The sequence below is a fragment of the Mobula hypostoma genome, chromosome 11 (genome assembly GCF_963921235.1).
Source record: "Mobula hypostoma chromosome 11, sMobHyp1.1, whole genome shotgun sequence".
NCBI lineage: Eukaryota > Metazoa > Chordata > Chondrichthyes > Myliobatiformes > Myliobatidae > Mobula > Mobula hypostoma.
The window spans coordinates 86,852,654-86,865,372 of record NC_086107.1 but is presented as its reverse complement, the minus strand read 5'-3'; the positions used below and the strand labels follow the sequence as shown (position 1 = coordinate 86,865,372).

General features: G+C 62.9%; 1 protein-coding gene across 1 annotated transcript in view; it reads left to right on the top strand.

The window, feature by feature from the left end:
* Window positions 1-851: 851 nt before the first annotated feature.
* The window catches only part of LOC134353490 (hemicentin-1-like), a 141,561-nt gene continuing 129,693 nt past the window's right edge, over window positions 852-12,719 (top strand). The window contains exons 1-2 of the mRNA XM_063061494.1: window positions 852-857; window positions 1,053-1,119. Of these exons, the coding sequence (XP_062917564.1) occupies window positions 852-857; window positions 1,053-1,119 (73 nt within the window). The remainder of the gene's footprint in view (window positions 858-1,052; window positions 1,120-12,719) is intronic.

The following is a 12,719-nucleotide window of genomic DNA, read 5'->3' as shown; positions in this document are numbered from 1 at the left end:
TGAGGTGGTTTTATAAAATCATGATGAGCACGTATAGGGTGAATGCACTCATTCTTTCTCACAGGGTTGTATTCACAGGGATATATTGCCAGGAATGGGAGGCTTCAATCATAAGGAAACGGGGTACTGACTGTGCACTGATCCCAGACATGGTGAGAATGCAACGCTAAATTCCCTCCACTTACTCCAACCACACAGTAACTTTGCAATTATACTAAAACTGGGTGGCAATGTGGCGTGTGTTCCCTCTCATTCACTCCTTCCCCAGTTCCTGCACTGATCCTAGAAATGGAAATGATGCAATACTACCCTCCCCGCCACTGCAACCCCATCGTGATTACAAAACTAGGGAAGATCTACGATATTGCCCCATTTTCTCCCCAACTCCTGCCCCAGTGAAAATGACCGCGGAAAAATGGCGGTTGTAGCTCCCTCTTCCTCAGTAAGGCACATATTGCACTTTACAGCGGCTGCATCTTGCATACTTTGGGTCATTAGTCTCACATCCGCCAGCCCTCCATATTCAACTACGAAAACCTTGGGCGGGCCGAGCTCCAACCGTCGCACAAGATGGCCGCTCAAACTAAACTACAACTCCCGGCAGGCGGTGCTGTCAAGAGGAGGCAGCTGATAAACCTGCGATGCCGCGGAGCAATCTGAAAGTTGTAGTCCGACTCTTTCACAGCTTCAACAGCCCTCCTCAACCCGCACAAACAACCGCTGCTCCCGATGACCCGCTGAGGCGTTAAACTACGTCCGTTCTTTTTAACTCATAGGCCAGCCAACACCGACAGTAACAACTCACTGAGGCATGTCATGGTGAGAGAACGGTGGTGTACGAGGGGCGGAGCATGACGGTCCTTTCTGCTTGGCTAGTCACAGTCCAGACCTACCTCTGTACCCTCCTATCATTGGCTGATACACCTGCCGGTCAAACGAAACGGTTCGTCAATCATGCAGAATACCGGAGGCTGTGATTCAACCGGAGCGACGTGTGCTCTGGCCATTAGACGAGCAGCGTGTACGAAACCCCGCCCTATCTCTAACCTTAGCCAATAACAGAAGGGAAACCATTTACCGCCAGCGTATCAGCCGTCCAGCACCGGGCTCGGAGTGGTGGTAAGTCACCATGCAACATATACAAACTGCTGGAGGAATTCAGCAGGTTAGGTAGCGTCAGTGTAAATGAACAGACGGTCATTATTTCCCGAGACCCTTTATCGGGACTGAAAAGGAAGGGGAAAGATGCCAGCATAAAAAGGAGGGCACAGGGGAAGGAGGACAAGCTAGAAGGTGATGAGTGAAGCCAGGTAGGTGGGGGAGGAGGATGATGTGAGTAGCGGGGAGGTAATGTTGGGAAAGGTAACATGTTGTAGAGGAAAGAATCTGATGGGAGTGGAAAGTAGACCATGGGATAAACGGACTCGGGGAGGTGAAGCAGGAGAGGAGAGGTAAGAGACCAGAGGGAGGAATAGAGTAGAGGGAAGGGGAAATTTTTCCTCGAAATTGGGGAAATGACTGTTCATGCCATTTGGTTGGACAATACCCAGACAGTGGTGCTTCTGCAGTTTGAGATTGGCCTCATTGAGGCAGTAGAGGAAGCCATGGACCGATGTATGTGAATGCAGATTAAAATGGTTGCTCATAAATGGAAAAGCATATTTTTTGAGGTTCTCTTCTTGGGTAGAGGCAACCTGTACAAGAGGAATGTATTGCCCTGGAACCTGTCAGGGATAAATATCCTTTCAGGGAAATTTGCTAATACTACACAGAAAGGTTAAAGTATATTTTAATTGTCCTGGGAGACCATATAGGCAGAACTTGGGGTGGCACTGTAGCATATAGTGGTTAGCACAACGCTTTACAGCACAGGTGACTGGGTTCAACAACCACCACTGCCTGTAAGGAGTTTCTGTGTTTTCCCTGTGAATGCGTGGGATTTCTCCAGGTGCTCTGGTTTTCTCCCACAGTCCAAATACTTACAGTTAGTAGGTTCACTGGTCATTGTAAATTGTCCTGTGGTTAGGCTAGGCTTAAATAGGTGGGTCTATCGGTCCCTCCTCCCTGTCCGCCCTCCCCCTCTGCCCTCCCTCCTCCACCTTCGTCTCACTCCTTCTCCTCTCTCACCTCCTCTCTCCTCTGCTTCCCATCCTCTCCCAACTCTCCACCCCCTCCGTCCCCCTTCTTCTCCCACCTCTCCACCCCCTCCGTCCCCCTTCTTCTCCCACCTATCCACCCCCTCCATCCCCCTTCTACTCCCACCTCTCCACCCCAACGTCCCCCTTCTTCTCCCACCTCTCCACCCATCCGTCCCCCTTCTTCTCCCACCTCTCCACTCCCCCGTACCCCTTCTTCTCCCACCTCTCCACCCCCTCCGTCCCCCTTCTTCTCCCACCTCTCCACCCCTCCGTCCCCCTTCTTCTCCCACCTCTCCATCCCTCCGTCCCCCTTCTTCTCCCACCTCTCCATCCCTCCGTCCCCCTTCTTCTTCCACCTCTCCACCTCTCCGTCCCCTTCTTCTCCCACCTCTCCACCCCTCCGTCCCCTTTCTCCCACCCCTCCTTACCCTTCTCCCACCCCTCTTGCCCCCTTCTCCCACCTCTCCACCCCTCCTGCCCCCTTCCCCCACCCCGCCTTCCCCCTTCTTCTCTCACCTCTCCACCCCCTCCGTCCCCCTTCTTCTCCCACCTCTCCATCCCCTCCGTCCCCCTTTTTCTCCCACCCCTCCATCTCCCCTTCTTTTCCCACCCCTCCATTTCACCTGCACCCCTCCTTCCCCCTTCTTGTCCCACCCCTCCTTCCCCCTTCTTGTCCCACCCCTCCTTCCCCCTTCTTGTCCCACCCCTCCACCCCTCTGTCCCTCTTAGTCTCCCACCTCTCCACCCCTTCCGTCCCCGTTCTTCTCCCACCCCTCCATCTCCCCTTCTTCTCCCACCACTCCGTCACCCTTCTTCTCCCACCTCTCCACCCCTCCGTCCCCCTTCTTCTCCCACCTCTCCACCCCCTCCGTCCCCCTTCTTCTCCCACCTCTCCACCCCTCCGTCCCCTTCTTCTCCCTACTCTCCACCCCTCCGTCCCCCTTCTTCTCCCACCTCTCCACCCCTCCGTCCCCCTTCTTCTCCCACCTCTGCACTCCTCCGTACCCCTTCTTCTCCCACCTCTCCATCCCTCCGTCCCCCTTCTCTCCCACCTCTCCATCCCTCCGTCCCCTTTCTTCTCCCACCTCTCCACCCCTCCGTCCCCCTTCTCCCACCCCTCCTTCCCCTTCTGCCACCCCTCTTGCCCCCTTTTCCCACCTCTCCACCCGTCCTGCCCCCTTCCCCCACCCCTCCTTCCCCCTTCTTCTCTCACCTCTCCACCCCCTCCGTCCCCCTTCTTCTCCCACCTCTCCACCCCCTCCGTCCCCATTCTTCTCCCACCCCTCCATCTCCCCTTCTTTTCCCACCCCTCCTTCCCCCTTCTCCCACCCCTACTTCCCCTTCTTGTCCCACCCCTCCGTCCCCCTTCTTCTCCCACCTCTCCATCCCTCCGTCCCCTTTCTTCTCCCACCTCTCCACCCCCTCCGTCCCCATTCTTCTCCCACCCCTCCATCTCCCCTTCTTTTCCCACCCCTCCTTCCCCCTTCTTCTCCCACCCCTCCTTCCCCTTCTTGTCCCACCCCTCCACCCCTCTGTCCCCCTTCTTCTCCCACCTCTCCACCCCCTCCGTCCCCCTTCTTCCCCCACCCCTCCATCTCCCCTTCTTCTCCCACCCCTCCGTTCCCCATCTTCTCCCACCTCTCCACCCCTCCGTCCCCCTTCTTCTCCCACCTCTCCACTCCTCCGTCCCCCTTCTCCCACCCCTCCTTACCCTTCTCCCACCCCTCTTGCCTCCTTCTCCCACCTCTCCACCCCTCCTGCCCCCTTCCCCCACCCCGCCTTCCCCCTTCTTCTCTCACCTCTCCACCCCCTCCGTCCCCCTTCTTCTCCCACCCCTCCATCTCCCCTTCTTTTCCCACCCCTCCATTTACCCTGCACCCCTCCTTCCCCATCTTGTCCCACCCCTCCTTCCCCCTTCTTCTCCCACCCGTACTTCCCCTTCTTCTCCCACCCCTCCACCCCTCTGTCCCTCTTCTCCCACCTCTCCACCCCCTCCGTACCCGTTCTTCTCCCACCCCTCCATCTCCCCTTCTTCTCCCACCACTCCGTCAACCTTCTTCTCCCACCTCTCCACCCCTCCGTCCCCCTTCTTCTCCGACCTCTCCACCCCTCCGTCCCCCTTCTTCTCCCACCTCTCCACCCCCACCGTCCCCCTTCTTCTCCCACCTCTCCACCCCTCCGTCCCCTTCTTCTCCCACCTCTCCACCCCTCTGTCCCCCTTCTTCTCCCACCTCTCCACCACTCCGTCCCCCTTCTTCTCCCACCTCTCCACCCCTCCGTCTCCCTTCTTCTCCCACCTCTCCACCCTCTCCGTCCCCCTTCTTCTCCCAACTCTCCACCCCTCCGTCCCCTTCTCCCACCTCTCCACCCCTCCGTCCCCCTTCTTCTCCCACCTCTCCACCCCTCCGTCCCCCTTCTTCTCCCACTTCTCCACCCCTCCGGCCCCCGTCTTCACCCACCTCTCCACCCCTCCGTCCCCCTTCTTCTCCCATCTCTCCACCCTCTCCGTCCCCCTTCTTCTCCCACCTCTCCACCCCTCCATCCCCTTCTCCCACCTCTCCATCCCTCCGTCCCCTTCTCCCACCCCTCCACCCCCCTGTCCCCCTTCTTCTCCCACCTCTCCACTCCCTCCGTCCCCCTTCTTCTCCCACCTCTCCACCCCTCCGTCCCCCTTCTTCTCCCACCTCTCCACCCCTCCGTCCCCCTTCTTCTCCCACCTCTCCACCCCCTCCGTCCCCGTTCTTCTCCCACCCCTCCATCTCCCCTTCTTCTCCCACCCCTCCGTCCCCTCAGTCCCCCTTCTCCCACCTCTCCACCCCTCCGTCCCCCTTCTTCTCCCACTTCTCCACCCCTCCGTCCCCCTTCTTCTCCCACCTCTCCACTCCTCCGTCCCCCTTCTTCTCCCACCTCTCCACATCTCCGTCCCCCTTCTTCTCCCACCTCTCCATCCCTCCGTCCCCCTTCTTCTCCCACCTCAACACCCCGTCCGTCCCTCTTCTTCTCCCACCCCTCCGTACCCCTTCTTTCACCTCTCCACCCCTACGTCCCCCTTCTTCTCCCACCTCTCCACCCCTCCGTCCCCCTTCTCCCACCTCTCCACCCCTCCGTCCCCCTTCTTCTCCCACCTCTCCACTCCTCCGTCCCCCTTCTTCTCCCAGCTCTCCACCCCTCCGTCCCCCTTCTTCTCCCACCTCTCCACCCCTCCGTCCCCCTTCTTCTCCCTCCTCTCCACCCCTCCGTCCCCCTTCTTCTCCCAGCTCTCCACCCCTCCGTCCCCCTTCTTCTCCCACCTCTCCACCCCTCCGTCCCCCTTCTTCTCCCTCCTCTCCACCCCTCCGTCCCTCTTCTTCTCCCACCTCTCCACCCCTCCGTCCCCCTTCTCCCACCTCTCCACCCCTCAGTCCCCCTTCTTCTCCCACCTCTCCACCCCTCCGTCCCCCTTCTTCTCCCACCTCTCCACCCCTCCGTCCCCCTTCTTCTCCCACCTCTACACCCCTCCGTCCCCCTTCTTCTCCCACCTCTACACCACTCCGTCCCCCTTCTTCTCCCACCTCTCCACCCCTCCGTTCCCCTTCTTCTCCCACCTCTCCACCCCTCCGTCCCCCTTCTTCTCCCACCTCTCCACCCCTCCGTCCCCCTTCTTCTCCCACCTCTCCACCCATCCGTCCCCCTTCTTCTCCCACCTCTCCACTCCCCCGTACCCCTTCTTCTCCCACCTCTCCACCCCTCCGTCCCCCTTCTTCTCCCACCTCTCCATCCCTCCGTCCCCCTTCTTCTCCCACCTCTCCATCCCTCCGTCCCCCTTCTTCTCCCACCTCTCCATCCCTCCGTCCCCCTTCTTCTCCCACCTCACCACCTCTCCGTCCCCCTTCTTCACCCACCTCTCCACCCCTCCGTCCCCCTTCTCCCACCCCTCCTTACCCTTCTCCCACCCCTCTTGCCTCCTTCTCCCACCTCTCCACCCCTCCTGCCCCCTTCCCCCACCCCTCCTTCCCCCTTCTTCTCTCATCTCTCCACCCCCTCCGTCCCCCTTCTTCTCCCACCCCTCCATCTCCCCTTCTTTTCCCACCCCTCCATTTCCCCTGCACCCCTCCTTCCCCTTCTTGTCCCACCCCTCCTTCCCCCTTCTTCTCCCACCCGTACTTCCCCTTCTTCTCCCACCCCTCCACCCCTCTGTCCCTCTTCTCCCACCTCTCCACCCCCTCCGTACCCGTTCTTCTCCCACCCCTCCATCTCCCCTTCTTCTCCCACCACTCCGTCAACCTTCTTCTCCCACCTCTCCACCCCTCCGTCCCCCTTCTTCTCCGACCTCTCCACCCCTCCGTCCCCCTTCTTCTCCCACCTCTCCACCCCCACCGTCCCCCTTCTTCTCCCACCTCTCCACCCCTCCGTCCCCTTCTTCTCCCACCTCTCCACCCCTCTGTCCCCCTTCTTCTCCCACCTCTCCACCACTCCGTCCCCCTTCTTCTCCCACCTCTCCACCCCTCCGTCCCCCTTCTTCTCCCACCTCTCCACCCCTCCGTCTCCCTTCTTCTCCCACCTCTCCACCCTCTCCGTCCCCCTTCTTCTCCCAACTCTCCACCCCTCCGTCCCCTTCTCCCACCTCTCCACCCCTCCGTCCCCCTTCTTCTCCCACCTCTCCACCCCTCCGTCCCCCTTCTTCTCCCACTTCTCCACCCCTCCGTCCCCCTTCTTCTCCCACCTCTCCACCCCTCCGTCCCCCTTCTTCTCCCATCTCTCCACCCTCTCCGTCCCCCTTCTTCTCCCACCTCTCCACCCCTCCATCCCCTTCTCCCACCTCTCCATCCCTCCGTCCCCTTCTCCCACCCCTCCACCCCCCTGTCCCCCTTCTTCTCCCACCTCTCCACTCCCTCCGTCCCCCTTCTTCTCCCACCTCTCCACCCCTCCGTCCCCCTCCTTCTCCCACATCTCCACCCCTCCGTCCCCCTTCTTCTCCCACCCTCCACCCCCTCCGTCCCCGTTCTTCTCCCACCCCTCCATCTCCCCTTCTTCTCCCACCCCTCCGTCCCCTCTTCTCCCACCTCTCCACCCCTCCGTCCCCCTTCTTCTCCCACTTCTCCACCCCTCCGTCCCCCTTCTTCTCCCACCTCTCCACTCCTCCGTCCCCCTTCTTCTCCCACCTCTCCACATCTCCGTCCCCCTTCTTCTCCCACCTCTCCACCCCTCCGTCCCCCTTCTTCTCCCACCTCTCCACCCCTCCGTCCCCCTTCTTCTCCCACCTCTCCACCCCTCCGTCCCCCTTCTTCTCCCACCTCTCCACCCATCCGTCCCCCTTCTTCTCCCACCTCTCCACCCTTCCGTCCCCCTTCTTCTCCCACCTCTCCACCCCTCCGTCCCCCTTCTTCTCCCACCTCTCCACCCCTCCGTCCCCCTTCTTCTCCCACCTCTCCACCCCTCCGTCCCCCTTCTTGTCCCACCCCTCCACCCCTCTGTCCCCCTTCTTCTCCCACCTCTCCACTCCCTCCGTCCCCCTTCTTCTCCCACCTCTCAACCACTCCGTCCCCCTTCTTCTCCCACCTCTCCACCCATCCGTCCCCCTTCTTCTCCCACCTCTCCACCCCTCCGTCCCCCTTCTTCTCCCATCTCTCCACCCTCTCCGTCCCCCTTCTTCTCCCACCTCTCCACCCCTCCATCCCCTTCTCCCACCTCTCCACCCCTCCGTCCCCTTCTCCCACCTCTCCACCCCTCCGTCCCTTTTCTGCTCCCACCTCTCCACCCCTCCGTCCCCCTTCTTCTCCCACCTCTCCACCCCTCCGTCCCCCTTCTTCTCCCATCTCTCCACCCTCTCCGTCCCCCTTCTTCTCCCACCTCTCCACCCCTCCATCCCCTTCTCCCACCTCTCCATCCCTCCGTCCCCTTCTCCCACCTCTCCATCCCTCCGTCCCCTTCTCCCACCTCTCCACCCCTCCGTCCCCCTTCTTCTCCCACCTCTCCACCCCTCCGTCCCCCTTCTTCTCCCACCTCTCCACCCCTCCGTCCCCCTTCTTCTCCCACCTCTCCACCCCCTCCGTCCCCCTTCTTCTCCCACCTCTCCACCCCTCCGTCCCCCTCCTTCTCCCACCTCTCCACCCCTCCGTCCCCCTTCTTCTCCCACCTCTCCACCCCTCCGTCCCCGTTCTTCTCCCACCCCTCCATCTCCCCTTCTTCTCCCACCCCTCCGTCCCCTCAGTCCCCCTTCTCCCACCTCTCCACCCCCTCCGTCCCCTTCTTCTCCCACCTCTCCACCCCTCCGTCCCCCTTCTTCTCCCACCTCTCCACCCCTCCGTCCCCCTTCTTCTCCCACCTCTCCATCCCTCCGTCCCCCTTCTTCTCCCACCTCTCCACCCCCTGAGTCCCCCTTCTCCCTCCTCTCCACCCCTCCGTCCCCCTTCTTCTCCCACCTCTCCATCCCTCCGTCCCCCTTCTTCTCCCACCTCTCCACCCCCTCCGTTCCCCTTCTTCTCCCACCTGTCCACCCTTCCGTCCCCCTTCTTCTACCACCTCTCCACCCCTCCGTCCACCTTCTTCTCCCACCTCTCCACCCTCTCCGTCCCCCTTCTTCTCCCCCCTCTCCACCCCTCCGTCCCCTTCTCCCACCTCTCCACCCCTCCGTCCCCCTTCTTCTCCCACCTCTCCACCCCTCCGTCCCCCTTCTACCACCTCTCCACCCCTCCGTCCCCCTTCTTCTCCCACCTCTCCACCCCTCCGTCCCCCTTCTTCTCCCACCTCTCCACCCCTCCGTCCCCCTTCTTCTCCCACCTCTCCACCCCTCCGTCCCCCTTCTTCTCCCACCTCTCCACCCCTCCGTCCCCCTTCTTCTCCCACCTCTCCACCCCTCCGCCCCCCTTCTTCTCCCACCTCTCCACCCCTCCGTCCCCCTTCTTCTCCCATCTCTCCACCCTCTCCGTCCCCCTTCTTCTCCCACTTCTCCACCCCTCCATCCCCTTCGCCCACCTCTCCACCCCTCCGTCCCCTTCTCCCACCTCTCCACCCCTCCGTCCCTTTTCTGCTCCCACCTCTCCACCCCTCCGTCCCCCTTCTTCTCCCACCTCTCCACCCCTCCGTCCCCCTTCTTCTCCCACCTCTCCACCCATCCGTCCCCCTTCTTCTCCCACCTGTCCACACCTCCGTCCCCCTTCTTCTCCCATCTCTCCACCCTCTCCGTCCCCCTTCTTCTCCCACCTCTCCACCCCTCCATCCCCTTCTCCCACCTCTCCACCCCTCCGTCCCCCTTCTTCTCCCACCTCTCCACCCCTCCGTCCCCCTTCTTCTCCCACCTCTCCACCCCTCCGTCCCCCTTCTTCTCCCACCTCTCCACCCCTCCGTCCACCTTCTTCTCCCACCTCTCCACCCTCTCCGTCCCCCTTCTTCTCCCCCCTCTCCACCCCTCCGTCCCCTTCTCCCACCTCTCCACCCCTCCGTCCCCCTACTTCTCCCACCTCTCCACCCCTCCGACCCCCTTCTTCTCCCACCTCTCCACCCCTCCGTCCCCCTTCTTCTCCCAGCGCTCCACCCCTCCGTCCCCCTTCTTCTCTCACCTCTCCACCCCCTCCGTCCCCCTTCTTCTCCCACCTCTCAACCACTCCGTCCCCCTTCTTCTCCCACCTCTCCACCCATCCGTCCCCCTTCTTCTCCCACCTCTCCACCCCTCCGTCCCCCTTCTTCTCCCACCTCTCCACCCCTCCGTCCCCCTTCTTCTCCCACCTCTCCACCCCTCCGTCCCCCTTCTTCTCCCACCTCTCCACCCCTCCGTCCCCCTTCTCCCACCTCTCCACCCCTCCGTCCCCCTTCTTCTCCCACCTCTCCACCCCTCCGTCCCCCTTCTTCTCCCACCTCTCCACCCCTCCTCCCCCTTCTTCTCCCCCTCCACCCCTCCTCCCCCTTCTTCTCCACCTCTCCACCCCTCCGTCCCCCTTCCCACCCCTCCACCCCTCCACCCCTCTCCCCTTCTTGTCCCACCCCTCCCCCTCCTTCTCCCCCTCCTTCCCCTTCTGTCCCACCCCTCCTTCCCCTTCTTGTCCCACCCCTCCTTCCCCCTTCTTTCCCACCCCTCCGCCCCCTTCTTGTCCCACCTCCTCCACCCCTCCGTCCCCCTTCTTCTCCCACCTCTCCACCCCTCCGTCCCCCTTCTTCTCCCACCTCTCCACCCCTCCGTCCCCCTTCTTCTCCCACCTCTCCACCCCTCCGTCCCCCTTCTTCTCCCACCTCTCCACCCTCCGTCCCCCTTCTTCTCCCACCTCTCCACCCCTCCGTCCCCCTTCTTCTCCCACCTCTCCACCCCTCCGTCCCCCTTCTTCTCCCACCTCTCCACCCTCCGTCCCCCTTCTTCTCCCACCTCTCCACCCCTCCGTCCCCCTTCTTCTCCCACCTCTCCACCCCTCCGTCCCCCTTCTTCTCCCACCTCTCCACCCCTCCGTCCCCCTTCTTCTCCCACCTCTCCACCCCTCCGTCCCCCTTCTTCTCCCACCTCTCCACCCCTCCGTCCCCCTCTTCTCCCACCTCTCCACCCCTCCGTCCCCCTTCTTCTCCCACCTCTCCACCCCTCCGTCCCCTTCTTCTCCCACCTCTCCACCCTCCGTCCCCCTTCTTCTCCCACCTCTCCACCCCTCCGTCCCCCTTCTTCTCCCACCTCTCCACCCCTCCGTCCCCCTTCTTCTCCCACCTCTCCACCCCTCCGTCCCCCTTCTTCTCCCACCTCTCCACCCCTCCGTCCCCCTTCTTCTCCCACCTCTCCACCCCTCCGTCCCCCTTCTTCTCCCACCTCTCCACCCCTCCGTCCCCCTTCTTCTCCCACCTCTCCACCCCTCCGTCCCCCTTCTTCTCCCACCTCTCCACCCCTCCGTCCCCCTTCTTCTCCCACCTCTCCACCCCTCCGTCCCCCTTCTTCTCCCACCTCTCCACCCCTCCGTCCCCCTTCTTCTCCCACCTCTCCACCCCTCCGTCCCCCTTCTTCTCCCACCTCTCCACCCCTCCGTCCCCCTTCTTCTCCCACCTCTCCACCCCTCCGTCCCCCTTCTTCTCCCACCTCTCCACCCCTCCGTCCCCTTCTTCTCCCACCTCTCCACCCCTCCGTCCCCTTCTCCCACCTCTCCACCCCTCCGTCCCCCTCTCTCCCACCTCTCCACCCCTCCGTCCCCCTTCTCTCCCACCTCTCCACCCCTCCGTCCCCCTTCTTCTCCCCACCTCTCCACCCCTCCGTCCCCCTTCTTCTCCCACCTCTCCACCCCTCCGTCCCCCTTCTTCTCCCACCTCTCCACCCCTCCGTCCCCCTTCTTCTCCCACCTCTCCACCCCTCCGTCCCCCTCTTCTCCCACCTCTCCACCCCTCCGTCCCCCTTCTTCTCCCACCTCTCCACCCCTCCGTCCCCCTTCTTCCCACCTCTCCACCCCTCCGTCCCCCTTCTTCTCCCACCTCTCCACTCCCTCCGTCCCCCTTCTTCTCCCACCTCTCCACCCCTCCGTCCCCCTTCTTCTCCCACCTCTCCACCCCTCCGTCCCCCTTCTTCTCCCACCTCTCCACCCCTCCGTCCCCCTCTCTTCTCCCCTCCCCCCTCCACCTCTCCACCCCTCCGTCCCCCTTCTTCTCCCACCTCTCCACCCCCTCCGTCCCCTTCTTCTCCCACCTCTCCACCCCTCCGTCCCCCTTCTTCTCCCACCTCTCCACCCCTCCGTCCCCCTTCTTCTCCCACCTCTCCACCCCTCCGTCCCCCTTCTTCTCCCACCTCTCCACCCCTCCGTCCCCCTTCTCCCCACCTCTCCACCCCTCCGTCCCCCTTCTTCTCCCACCTCTCCACCCCTCCGTCCCCCTTCTTCTCCCACCTCTCCACCCCTCCGTCCCCCTTCTTCTCCCACCTCTCCACCCCTCCGTCCCCCTTCTTCTCCCACCTCTCCACCCCTCCGTCCCCCTTCTTCTCCCACCTCTCCACCCCTCCGTCCCCCTTCTTCTCCCACCTCTCCACCCCTCCGTCCCCCTTCTTCTCCCACCTCTCCACCCCTCCGTCCCCCTTCTTCTCCCACTCTCCACCCCTCCGTCCCCCTTCTCTACCACCTCTCCACCCCTCCGTCCCCCTTCTTCTCCCACCTCTCCACCCCTCCGTCCCCCTTCTTCTCCCACCTCTCCACCCCTCCGTCCCCCTTCTCCCACCTCTCCACCCCTCCGTCCCCCTTCTTCTCCCACCTCTCCACCCCTCCGTCCCCCTTCTCTCCCACCTCTCCACCCCTCCGTCCCCCTTCTTCTCCCACCTCTCCACCCCTCCGTCCCCCTTCTTCTCCCACCTCTCCACCCCTCCGTCCCCCTTCTTCTCCCACCTCTCCACCCCTCCTCCCCTTCTTCTCCACCTCTCCACCCCTCCGTCCCCCTTCTTCCCCACCTCTCCACCCCTCCGTCCCCCTTCTCTCCCACCTCTCCACCCCTCCGTCCCCCTTCTTCTCCCACCTCTCCACCCCTCCGTCCCCCTTCTTCTCCCACCTCTCCACCCCTCCGTCCCCCTTCTTCTCCCACCTCTCCACCCCTCCGTCCCCCTTCTTCTCCCACCTCTCCACCCTCTCCGTCCCCCTTCTTCTCCCACCTCTCCACCCCTCC